At 41.1% G+C, this 12,301-nt stretch overlaps 1 protein-coding gene across 2 annotated transcripts in view; it reads left to right on the top strand.

Moving 5' to 3' along the window:
- Positions 1 to 7,683: 7,683 nt before the first annotated feature.
- The window catches only part of asns (asparagine synthetase), a 35,406-nt gene continuing 30,788 nt past the window's right edge, over positions 7,684 to 12,301 (top strand). For both annotated transcript variants that reach the window (XR_013507480.1, XM_071914979.2), the window contains exons 1-6: positions 7,684 to 7,736; positions 8,711 to 8,966; positions 10,555 to 10,792; positions 10,911 to 11,096; positions 11,188 to 11,289; positions 11,516 to 11,643. Coding sequence is in view for 1 of the 2 variants with exons in the window: in XM_071914979.2 (XP_071771080.1) it covers positions 8,718 to 8,966; positions 10,555 to 10,792; positions 10,911 to 11,096; positions 11,188 to 11,289; positions 11,516 to 11,643 (903 nt within the window). In the remaining variant the exon portion in view is untranslated. The remainder of the gene's footprint in view (positions 7,737 to 8,710; positions 8,967 to 10,554; positions 10,793 to 10,910; positions 11,097 to 11,187; positions 11,290 to 11,515; positions 11,644 to 12,301) is intronic.

The following is a 12,301-nucleotide window of genomic DNA, read 5'->3' as shown; positions in this document are numbered from 1 at the left end:
ATAGAGAGCAACCCTGCCGAGTCCCTCTGTGAAGGGCAAAATAGTCAGATATAACACCATTGGTACGCACAGAGGCCATAGGGTTTAGGTATAGTATCTTAATCCAATCAAGAAAGGTTGGCCCAAACCCAAATTTCTCCAGTACTATGAACAAGTACTCCCACTCAATCCTATCAAATGCTTTCTCTGCATCGAGAGAAACAATTATTTCAGATTGGAATTCTGAATGGGCAGAGTACAAGACATTCATTAGGCGCCTCATATTGAAGAAGGATTGTCGACCAGGAATAAACCCTGTTTGATCCTGATCAATAATAGTGGGCATTATTTCTTCCAAATGGTGCGAAAGGGCCTTGGTAAGTATCTTATAATCGCAGCAGAGGAGGCTAATTGGTCTGTACGAGCCACAGTCCAGGGGGTTTTTCCCCGTCTTCAATAGCACAGAGATTGTAGCTTGGGAGAGGGTTTGAGGCAACCTTCCAGTAGAAAGAATTTCGTCGTACATCGATTTCAAGATAGGGGTCAATTTGGTTGAGAATTCCTTGTAAAATTCGATGGGAAACCCGTCGGGACCTGGTGCCTTCCCACTTTGCAAGGATTTATGCATGATTTCGTTTGCTGATATGGGACTATCAAGGGAAGTTTTTATATCTGGAGTCAAGGTGGGGATGTCTAAAGTGTCAAGAAATGAAATTACTCGGGATGATTCTGCTTCCATATCTGAACGATATAAACTGGAGTAGAACTGTTTAAACTGGTCATTTATAATCAGTGGATTACATGAAGTCGAATTTGGCCCTATATTTATCTCCGGTATAGCATGTTTAGCTGCTTCTTGCTTTAATTGATGTGCTAACAATTTGCCTGCTTTTTCTCCATGTTCATACAGAGTCTGTTTAGATTTTAGTAAAAGCCTCTCTGTCTGTACAGTAGAGAGATTGTCGAATTCGGTCTGGAGTAAGAGCCTTTCTTTGAGTAGGTCCAGGTTGGGGGAGAGGGCATATCTGCTATCAATATCCAGAATGTGCTGAGATAGTTCTGTAATCCGCTTGGAGCGCTGTTTATTCTCATAGGCAGTGTATGAAATTACTTGCCCTCTAATATAGGCTTTCAAAGCCTCCCAAATCATACATTGTGACATTTCTGGGGTGTTGTTTACTTCAAGAAAAAAGTCAATTTGTCCACCAAGAAATGTTTTGAACTTTTTGCAGGAGAGCAGAAGGGGATCTAAGCGCCAACTACGTTGAGGCATTATGCTATCTGGAAAATGTATATCAATTTGGACTGGGCTATGGTCTGATATGACAATGCTGTGGTATTGACTATTGCAAACAAATGGTAGTAATCTATTATCCATCAGGTAATAGTAAATTCTTGAATAACTATGGTGAACAGGGGAAAAAAAGAAATATTGTTTGATTGTAGGATTGTTTCTCCTCCATGGGTCAGATAAATTGTATGAGCGTATAAAAGAATTGATTAAAGATGCCGATTTGGATAAGGAGCTATTAGGTTTGGGTCTAGATCTAGCGTGAGCATGAAGAACACAATTAAAGTCCCCTCCTAATATTAATTGGTGAGAGTTAAGGTCAGGGAGATTTGCAATAAAATTTGAAAAGAATTGTGAATCATCCCAGTTGGGTCCGTACAAGCTGGCCAGGATGACAGGAGTGTTATATAGTTTACCAATTACAATAACATATCGACCATTGGTGTCTGAAATAACATTGGTGGCATCAAATGAAACCCCTTTTCTAATAAGGATGGCTGTTCCTCTTGCTTTATAATTGAAATTAGAGTGGAAGACCTGGCCAATCCAGTTGTTCTTAAGTTTTACTTGATTGTTGACCTTTAAATGGGTTTCCTGAAGGTATATGATATCTGGGCTAAGAGATTTTAAGTGGGCAAATATTTTACTACGCTTGACCAAATTGTTTATCCCTCTTATGTTCCAGCTAATGAATGACGTGCTACCCGGTACCTTAGGCACTATTCCAGTCATATCTCAATTTCCTTGAACAATGACATATAGGCTGGTCGTAAATTTCAAATGTAACAGGCCACAGTTCACATTGTATTGTAGAATTGACTGGGTTGCATGTAGGGAAAATACAACAAACAAGCGACACAAAAAAAACAAACAACAAATGTAAAACAAAACCCCCCTGGACCCTTGAGCTGGTCTTCCTCCTAGAGACCGCTCTATAACCTAACACTAACATGTACCTCACCAGAACCTTACTAACTCTTCAAAGAACTCCACACGGGTTATGTAATACAGAACAAATAAAAATCCCCCCTCACAGTGTCCAGTAACCCAGTTACCTAGAAAGAAAAAAGAAAGAAAAGGGGCCTGCCCTGCACATTAGAGAGCCATTGTCCAACAAAATCAAATACACAATGTGCAAAAGTCCACCTCTCCAAGTAAAAAAAAAAAATCTGGCATATCAATGTTAGTGTCTACTGATCATTTTCTCAAAAAATAAATAAATAAATAAATAAAATAAAATGCAAATTGTTAATGTAACAAGGAGAGGAAACCAAATATAGTAACAAAAGGCTACAACAGCAGTAAGTTAAAAAATATGTATATATTTTGATTTAGACGCTGTGCCATTAAGTATTGCCATAGAAAAATAAAGTAAAAATGGTGGCCCTATTCGGTAAACAGTTACAGTAACTGGATAATGTATAGCCCGGCCATTGCACAGGTGTCTAGCCCACGATAGCGGTTAGTGCATACTATCTAGCCGGTTAGCAAGCTAATTTATCGTGGCTAGCTGCCGTATTGGCATATGGCATTAGGTCAACGAATACCTATTCCTTTTCCAATTCCTGTGGTTGTAGGTTGTGCAAAATGTAGGTTTTAGCCTCAGACGGATTGTCAAATGTTTTCTGTTCACCCCCCGGAGCCGTGATCCGCAGTATCGCTGGGTACATGATGCCATACTTAACACCAGAGCAGCGACGCAGCAACCCCCTGACTTCATTAAAGGCAGCTCGTTTCATCCTCACCGAGGCCGTGTAGTCAGGGTAGATGTGGAATCGCTTGTTGTTGTGGTAGATGGATCCCGCACTTGCAGCTTTACGCAGAACGTCCACCTTCTCTTGAAAGTAGTGGAATTTAATCACGATAGGTCTGGGTGGGTTGCCATCTCTACGCTTGGGCTGCAGACTTCTATGGGCCCGATCTAGTGTTGGGGTGTAGTCGAGGCCTAGTGAATCCTGTAGCATCTTAGCAATGGCATGCTCTGGCCGTATATCGCCAAAGCCCTCCTTCACACCGATAATCCTGCAGTTGTCCCTCCGTTGCCTGGACTCCAGGTCATCAGTTTTAGCTACCAGCTGGTTAACTTGAGACGTCAGTGCTTTGACTTTATTTTCGAGTCCGACAACCAAGTCTGAGCAGCTATTAGCCTTCTTCTAGACTAGTGATCCGCGTAGCCTGGGAGGCATTTACCCTTTCAACGTCTCCAACTGCCTTGGAATTTTCGGTGCGGACTGTAGCAATTTCCAGGCGCAGATCGGCAGAAAGGTCTTCAATTTTCTTGTGTAGCTCACTTGTCAGCAACGCTTGTGATGAGTCTATCTTTGCTAACACATTTTGCTCCGACTCCTTAATGGCCGCCATGAGTGCTTCCATGCTGGCGCTTGACATCTCTGGGGCTGTCTTTCCAGGCGAGTCCGGGGCTTCCCGGACTAGCTTCGAGGCGTCGCGTGGCGGGGGTTTTCGCGAGGCGGACTGGCCTTTCCACATTAGTTTGATATTATTAACAATTCACTGAGAATCGATGAGTCACAGCAAGCATGACTAATAGTAAGGACTATAACTTTGACCAAGTTTTAGAGTGGGGGGACAGACTTAAATCAAATAAATTTAAACCCGATGCGGAGCTCAAAGAAAACACGTCCTCACATGTTGCCACTCACCTGGAAGTCTCCTGTCTCTCTATTCTTAAATAGTAAACAATTCTACAAAAGTAAAGCCGAAGGAATGCCTGTGCAAATGCCATGGTAACCATGGTAACCATCTCATTAATGGCCTAGTTTTAAAGCGATATCACACAATAATCATCCACAAGATAAAGTTTATTGTTACATGAGAACTTTCACATCATTTGCAAAGCTGCAAAGCTAGACCGCTGCAGGTCAGCACGCCTCCCCTGGGGTCCCTGAGATGGGGTACTTGACTGTGCCGGCTGATGGATAGACTGTATCCTCACCCTAACCTTCTGGGCCTCATCCAGCGCAGCCACTGCTGTGGGCCCAAACACCTCACCAGGGGTTATACCAGCCTCCAACACAGCAGCCCGGTCTGCCTCTGCCAGACCAGACTGGCTCATCCAAATGTGTCTCCGAACTAGGGTCAACTGGGCTAGAGTGTTGCCCAAGACCCTAGCCTGAGCTGACGGACAAAGGTGCGCACAGACAAAGGGTTAAAGTCAAAGGCTTGGACGGCTCCACCACCCCCAAAGCCCCGCTCATCAATTCTCCCCCCGCGTCCCCCTTGCCCATGCCCCCCCCCCCCCCCCCCCCCCCCCCCCCCTCTTCAACTCCCAGACGTCCTCCCCCTCCCTGCCCCCCTCGACCTTCATCCATCCTGGAGGCTCCAATCACACTGTGTCACACCAGCATTGCTGATATCAACACCGGAGAAGCAAACAACTGATGGCCTTGGGGTCTCTGCTGCAATGTAGCTGGTATTCATGAAATAAGCAAGATGTACCCTCTCCATGCTGCAAACTTATCAGATTTGATAAGTGTGAAACAACTTGACAATTGCAGACATCCTGCCTCAGGGCCTGTGACTAATAATCTAAAACTAGCCCAAAAAACCATAAAGCTTGGCTTGCTTAATGTTAGGTCTCTGGCTAACAAGTCGCTTTTGATCAATGACCTAATTAATACTTATAAACTTGATTTTATGTTTTTAACTGAAACCTTTAGACAAAAATGGCAGAATGGCTGTTCTTATTGAATCTGCACCCCCAAATTTGAATTTTTTAGATGTTTTTAGAGAGAGGGGGAGGTGTTGCAGCTCTTTTCTCTGATGTGTTTCAGTGCAAACAGGTGTCATTTGGGGATTTTACATCTTTTGAATACCTTGCTTTTACTTTGAAATGTACTCTTCAAGTTTTATTTCTGATTGTATATAGACCACCTAAACATTTCTTTGACGAATTTGGTGAACTACTGTCCAAAATCTCCACAGATTTTGATTGTCTGGCTATATCGGGTGACTTCAATATTCACATTGATAATCCAAATGATAACCATGCCACAATCGGGGCCATACCTTAGACTTTATTATCACTATGGTCTCAATATCACTAAAACTGCTGCTATTGATGTTGCCATATCTGATCATTTCTGTGTTTTCTTTGATGTGTCTATAAATATGGAACTACAAGCTAGGCCAAAAATGGTTAAAAAACGCTACAACATCAATGATAATAGTGCAGCAGCTTTTATGAACGCCCATATCTATGTCACAAATGCCCACTGTGCATTGTATTAATGACTCTGGGGCGGTTACAGCTCATTCAGAATGCTGCTGCCAGAGTTCTGACTAAGAAAACAGAACACACCAGTTCTTAGATCACTGCATTGGCTTCCAGTGTGCCATAGAATTGTTTTTAAAATTCTGCTGCTTGTCTATAAAGCGCTAAATGGCTTAGCTCCAAAATACATTTCTGACCTGCTCCTAGGATATGAGCCACCCAGACCTCTGAGGTCATCTGGGACCGGTCTGTTAGTTGTTCCCAGGGTGAAAACTAAATCAGGTGAAGCTGCTTTTAGTAATTATGCTCCCAATTACTGGAATAAACTTCCAGAAGCACTGAGATGTTCCCACTGTCAGCTCTTTTAAAAGTCGGCTCAAAACTGTTGTAAATAAAATATCTTCACGGGTGCAAATGCAAGACAGGCCCGCAGCTTCTCGAAAGCAACTCCTTATTAAGATATGTTATAGAACACAGGAAACCACCTGTCAGACACACACCCAAGGCACAGGAGAAATCACTCAACATATAACCAAGGTTGTGCAGGATTGTGTGTGTGTCTTATCATCCCTAAAGTTTAGGTCCACCCAAGGATGGAGTCAGGCGAGGAAGAGGAGAAGGCCCGAACCAATGAGAAGAGGACAGCACCCAACTTGCACATTTCTTTGTCTGTAATAGCATAAATATACTGGATCAGGAGAAGTTAGGTTGTCAGACTGTGGACTGGCTCTGATGCTGTTATTGGTCAGGGCGAGGCACATTTGATCCAGAATTCTGTAACTGCTTTTTGCTTGCTGAAAGAATCACTAAAGTTTTGAACTAAGATTCTCAGTGTGGACATTTGACTTCTTTTAGTCTTTTGAGTATTCTGAACATTCTGCTCACCCTCTGGGGGTGAGAAGTTTTCTGTTTCAGCTGAAAACTCCTTCAAAACATTCCTTTTCTCTGTGGCCTTCCGCTAAATCATCTGTATGATGTAACAGGTGTTATTATCTTTATTTATTTCTTTTATTTATGTTTTACCTATTTTATCTCTATCTTTCTTTCATTCTTTTTTAATGTCATTTTAAATAGTTGTGATGTGTGTATGTATTTTTTCTGTTTTATGTGAAGCACATTGTACTTGCCTTGTGTATGAAATGTGCTGTATAAATAAAGTTTGCCTTGCCTTGCCTTACTTTACGGCACTCCAGACATCACTATGCTATATTTAATAGTAGATTTGCGCTAAATAATGATGTAAATATCGGTCTTTTCCACTCACAGTGCAATCGTTTGGCTATGGAGTAACTTTCTGTACATTTTTTGCTCTTTTTGGAATATGGTTATAGGGTATTTACAGTTCCGCCCCCGGCATCCAACGTGCTTTACCTTGATTCAGCCAATCAGACCTGAGGACCAGCATCGTTTCACATCGTTTCACTTTAAGTGATGCAACCGCACTTGACGTTGCATGCCTTCATGCTTGATTCCTGTTCACTTGTCAAGCTGGCTTGAATAGCCTAAGCAATAGGACTTCTGGACATAGCCTAGCCCAACCTTCAAAATAAAACCCTTACTGACAAATTTCTTACAACGTTTGTGGAATGACAGAAAGTCTACAGAAGTGAAAGTAAAGAATGTATTTTAATGTGGAATTTGTAGTAAATGGAAATATAATATTTGGTATAGTCACATAGATTGTTATAGGCTGTTATAGTTTGTTTTTTTCGCAAAAGTGACAAAGCTTAGGCCTACAGCTTTATTTTGCCACTGCTATAACTTTGAATAGACTTAGATTTTATAGGCCTACATTCTTCTAAGTTTTCTGGTATGTTTTATTCTCTGTTGAAGAAATCAAATATATTTTTTTAGCCAAATATATCTTTTAAAATATATATCTTTAAAATATCTTTAAAATAAGGCCTTATTTCATCAGGAAATAGCCTACCATGCACCATAAAACAGACAAGACAAAACAACAACAAAACTAAGATTGTATTTCTTAGTAGCCTATATATTTAACAGTTTTTGTTGTTTTCTCCAATAGGCTACTTAATTGTTCTTTTCTCCCCAGGAGTGATACATTTTACATTTTTATTTTGAAGGCAAAATCGCCGTGTTTCCGGCCATATTGTGGTTATTGTCTGGCGAGCTTGAACTTGATGCAGTTGCATCAGCGCATCGGTGCATCAGTGTCGTGAATTGGCATCGGCGTGGTGTGACCCAGTCCTTCTCAATCACTTGAAGAACAAGGTAGGAGTGTATGTGTTTGTTTATTTTGCATGTCTTTTGGATCATTCCATCAGGCCATGCACACTTGTTAATTTTGTTCACACTAAAGGCATCACAGGTGGATGTTATGGTCAGAAATAGCGCCGATGCGTGCCGCTCTTGTGTGGATGGAACGTAAGGCCAAACAAAAATCTGTCATTTTAAGGTTACCTTTCTTATCGGTAACAGGTGCACACCTGTTATAACAGTAGTTTAGACTTTTTATGGATCTTTAGGATGTTCTGGTATATTCGGCATATAGATGATCCACCAATGAGCGCTTTATTTCAATTAAATCTCATCTTGTAGATTTGGTTCACATTGCTCTCTACCGCCCTTCACGTGTTTTTTGCTTCAATAAAATAGTTGGAATAACAGGTGAACCACGTCTAAAAGTTGACATTTTATTGAAACAAGTGCTGATTGGTGTATTGGATGTGTGCCAAATTAAAGATTGGCTCCTAATATTCCATTAAAGGTCTTACATAACGTCGTAGTTGGAATAGTCCTATGCCGATAGCAAGGCAAACTGTAAATTTCTGAATGGACTTCAGGGCGACGGTCTCTTCATACAAGAGAGAACGGAACGGATCGTGATGTCAGAAAATGAAAAACCCTCTCTACATGCCGGGTAGTTTGTGTGCTACAACACTCTACCCACTGTATTAAACTCTATGCTATATTTTATTGTGCATACATTTAATATGCGAGGTCTTGCATTGACAATTGACAATACACACAACATGGTAAATAATAAATAACTCCAAGTATTTACTCTGTGTGATACTGTTTATATTAAAGTTTTAAGTTTTGTTGCTTACGCGCAGAGATTATAATGATTAATGATTGCATTGTATGGTAATAATAACCTATTAATTAACATTCTCTCTCTCTCTCTCTCTCTCTCTCTCTCTCTCTCTCTCTCTCTCTATCTATCTATCTATCTTCTTCCACAGCTCTAAAATGTGCGGTATATGGGCATTATTTGGCAGTGATGAGTGCCTGTCGGTTCAGTGCACAAGTGCCATGAAGATAGCTCACAGGGGCCCCGATGCCTTTCGCTTTGAGAACGTCAACGGCTTCACCAACTGCTGTTTCGGCTTCCACCGGCTGGCCATTGTGGACCAGCTGTATGGCATGCAGCCGCTGCGCATCAAAAGGTTCCCCTTCTTGTGGCTCTGCTACAATGGAGAGATTTACAACCACCACACGGTAAGGCCGACATGCTGATGCTCTGGGGCCATTTGTTACTGGTTGTTGAGAAATTTCCTGTTAAACAACCTAAGTTGACACTATTAGAGTTGCATTATGAGAGTTATGAGCGTTATGAGAGTTATGTATTCAAATACCAATGTCATTGATGCCACCAAAACTTCCAAACTCACTGATATCCACTAGATATCTGGGGACAAAGTGGAGTCAATAACCAATGATTGACAAGATATTATTTGGTCAGTGTGATAAATTATTAGACATAGGTCATCAGACTATCAGCTTAGAGGGAACATTGGTACTCTGGTGTGAATTCTTATTTTTTTTTAGGTATACCTGCCTTCATAAAGTATTCAACCCTCTTGACTTTTTCCGCCTTTTTGTCAACATTCTACACAAAATAGCCCATATTGACAAAATGATCATGTTTTTACTAAATTTCGCAAATTTACTGACAATGAAATACAGAAATATCCCATTTAAATCTGCATTCAACCCCCTGAGTCAGTACTTAGTAGAAGCACCTTTGGCAGCAGTTACAGCTTTGTGTGTTCTTGCATGTGTCTGTATCAGGGGGAAAAAAACACTCTGGGTTGTTTGTACCTCTTAAACCAATCACACTAGTTGGGGGTGGTGCTTAGGCCAAGGTTGCCGCAGGGTTTTGTGGGGGAAACTGTTTCTGGCTCTATTGGCTCTGGCTAGTCAAGTTATATGGCGAGAGTCTGAGCAGCTGTCTTCATGTCATTCCGTAGGTTACTGTTGCCTTTGGTTGGGCCCCTTATGGATTCTTCACATTCTTGTTCAGAAGTTTCAGCTTGTTGCCCCCAATCTAAGGTCTTTAGCACTCTGACGCAGGTTCTCCTCAAGAACTTCGCTGCATTTATTCCCTCTATCCTTACAAGAGGAAGAGTTTGGTTAGTTCCATATTTTTAACATTCCCTAATGATGGAGCTTACTGTGCTCTTTTGAACTCCCAACACTTAGAAATTGTTTTATACCCTTCCCCAAATCTATGCCTCCTCATAATTCTGTCTGAGTCCTACAGTAGTACAGTACAGTTCCTTGGGCCTCATGGTAGAGTTTCTGCTCTGACATGCACTGGCATCTGTGGGACCTCATGTAGACATGTGTTTCATTCAAAATCTCTAAATCATGTCCTGTCAGTTGGGTTGAGTTTCACTGCAAAGGGGTTGAATGCGTTTTGTCTCAAAACATTCCAGCTGTCTATTTGTCACTTGTAAGGATTTGTAATTTAAAAAAAATGCATTTGTCAAATCCATTTCGACATTATGGATTATTGTGTGTAGATCAGTGACAAAAAATTAGTGACAAAAAAATCCTAATTTGATCCTTTGCTGTAACACCACAAAATGTGGAAAAAGTGGCAAAATGATCATAATGACAAAAACTACAGGATCAATTTTGGTCTCACTGAGGCTAAGGTACGGAGAGTGTTTACACCTTGTCATACCCATGTCCACATCATTTTTGTTTTGTTAATGAGGGAGATATTAACTTTTTACATAAAAAAAAATCCAACTTAAACCTCATAAAATAATCATGGCTCTGCAACTTCTCAATTTCTCAGCTGAAGATGCAGTTTCAGTTTGATTACCAGACCAAAGTGGATGGCGAGATTTTGCTCCATCTGTATGACCGTTTTGGCATCCAGAAGATGGCCTCTCTCCTGGATGGCGTCTTTGCCTTTGTCCTGCTGGACACTGCCAACAGAAAAGTGTTTCTGGGAAGGGATACGTATGGTGTCCGGCCTTTGTTCAAACTCCTTACGGACGATGGATTCCTTGCAGTCTGCTCAGAAGCCAAAGGTAATGGGGTAGTTTATTACGCCCCCAAGAAACAGGGTCTTTTGTACACTTTCGGGGTGAGAAATGTTATATGCCTTTTGGTATTCAGTTAGTTAAGATATTGTTATTCTGTTCACAGGCCTTACTGACCTTACCCACTCCATGTCCACCCCTGCCAGCATCGTTCCCTTTCTCCCTGGGCACTTTGAGGCCTTTAATTTGAAGCAGAATGGTAAAGTGGAGTCTATTCAAATGGATCAGTTCCACTGCTGCACAAAAGAGCCTTCTCATGCCATGTACGACCCTGTTGAGAGACTCCCTTCAGGTACAGAAGTAGTCTGTTAATTACACATTTTATTTGGTTAATTGGCTAGCGATTGGTACGCATTGACTGAAATTTGATGTCTCCACCTTAGGTTTTGATGAAGAAACAGTGAAAAGCAACATCAGAACCCTGTTCGAGAATGCTGTAAGGAAACGCCTTATGGCCCACAGGAGAATTGGTTGTCTTCTGTCAGGTACATATTTATTAAAAGTACACTGATATCAGTGTTAGAACAAATAAGAGTACAGAGTACTTTATAAAGTAGATTGGCTGGTACCAATCCAAGTACTACTCAATTTACAGTCATTTATGCCGCCTAGTATTAGCCTATAACAATGCCTATAAAACAGTGTTTATTTATTCTATTGAAAGCATGTAGTTTGTGTCAATGATCCTCATTCATGTTGTATATTTACCAGGTGGTCTGGACTCCAGCTTGGTTGCTGCTACACTGGTGAAACTGGCCAAGGAGGAGAAGCTGCAGTACCCTATCCAGACATTTTCAATTGGGGCAGAGGACAGCCCGGACATCATCGCTGCTCGCAAGGTAAATTCCTTCAATAGGCTTTCAGGTGATGTTACACACCCTCTGGCAGCCATGTTGAGGATCCACAGGTCTTGGCAACAATGGCTAAGTGCTGATTGCATTTCTAAACTTACAACCTGATTGCCTCAACAGTAGAGACATGGTTAATTTCATTGCTGTTTTTGGCTGGAGACGTTTCACCACCGATTGATCTGATTGATTTTGTGTTGAGATAATGTCATCTTGTTAATTAGTTAACCACAGCATCTAGTCTTGTTTTATTGTCTTGTTGCTAACACATCTGATTTCACATTAGTTAATGTTATTTAGCTGGTAGCTAGTAGTTACATACTATTTCTGGTTTTCACAAAGCAATTGTTTTTATTAAACACTAAATAGAATGAAATGTAGGTTAAGAAAATGAATTACCCTATTTTGTATCAATATTGGTGTGAAAAGTGTCAACTTTGCTGATTCAAAGCGGCAACATTTGCCCCAGCTTTGATGGATTTGCATAAAATTTGACTTGTTTGAACCCACTTTGAGTTATAAGCCATATGCATCTATCATGTCATAGGCCACACCCACTTTGGCCAATAACAACCAAACTTCATATTATGGCTTTAACTTGGCCCTGGAGCATATGTATCCAATATATTATCTGGTACATTCAAATTTT

This window comes from Centroberyx gerrardi, chromosome 19 (assembly GCF_048128805.1).
Source record: "Centroberyx gerrardi isolate f3 chromosome 19, fCenGer3.hap1.cur.20231027, whole genome shotgun sequence".
NCBI lineage: Eukaryota > Metazoa > Chordata > Actinopteri > Beryciformes > Berycidae > Centroberyx > Centroberyx gerrardi.
Note: the sequence above shows the minus strand (reverse complement) of the source record. Positions and strands in the feature narration are given on the sequence as shown.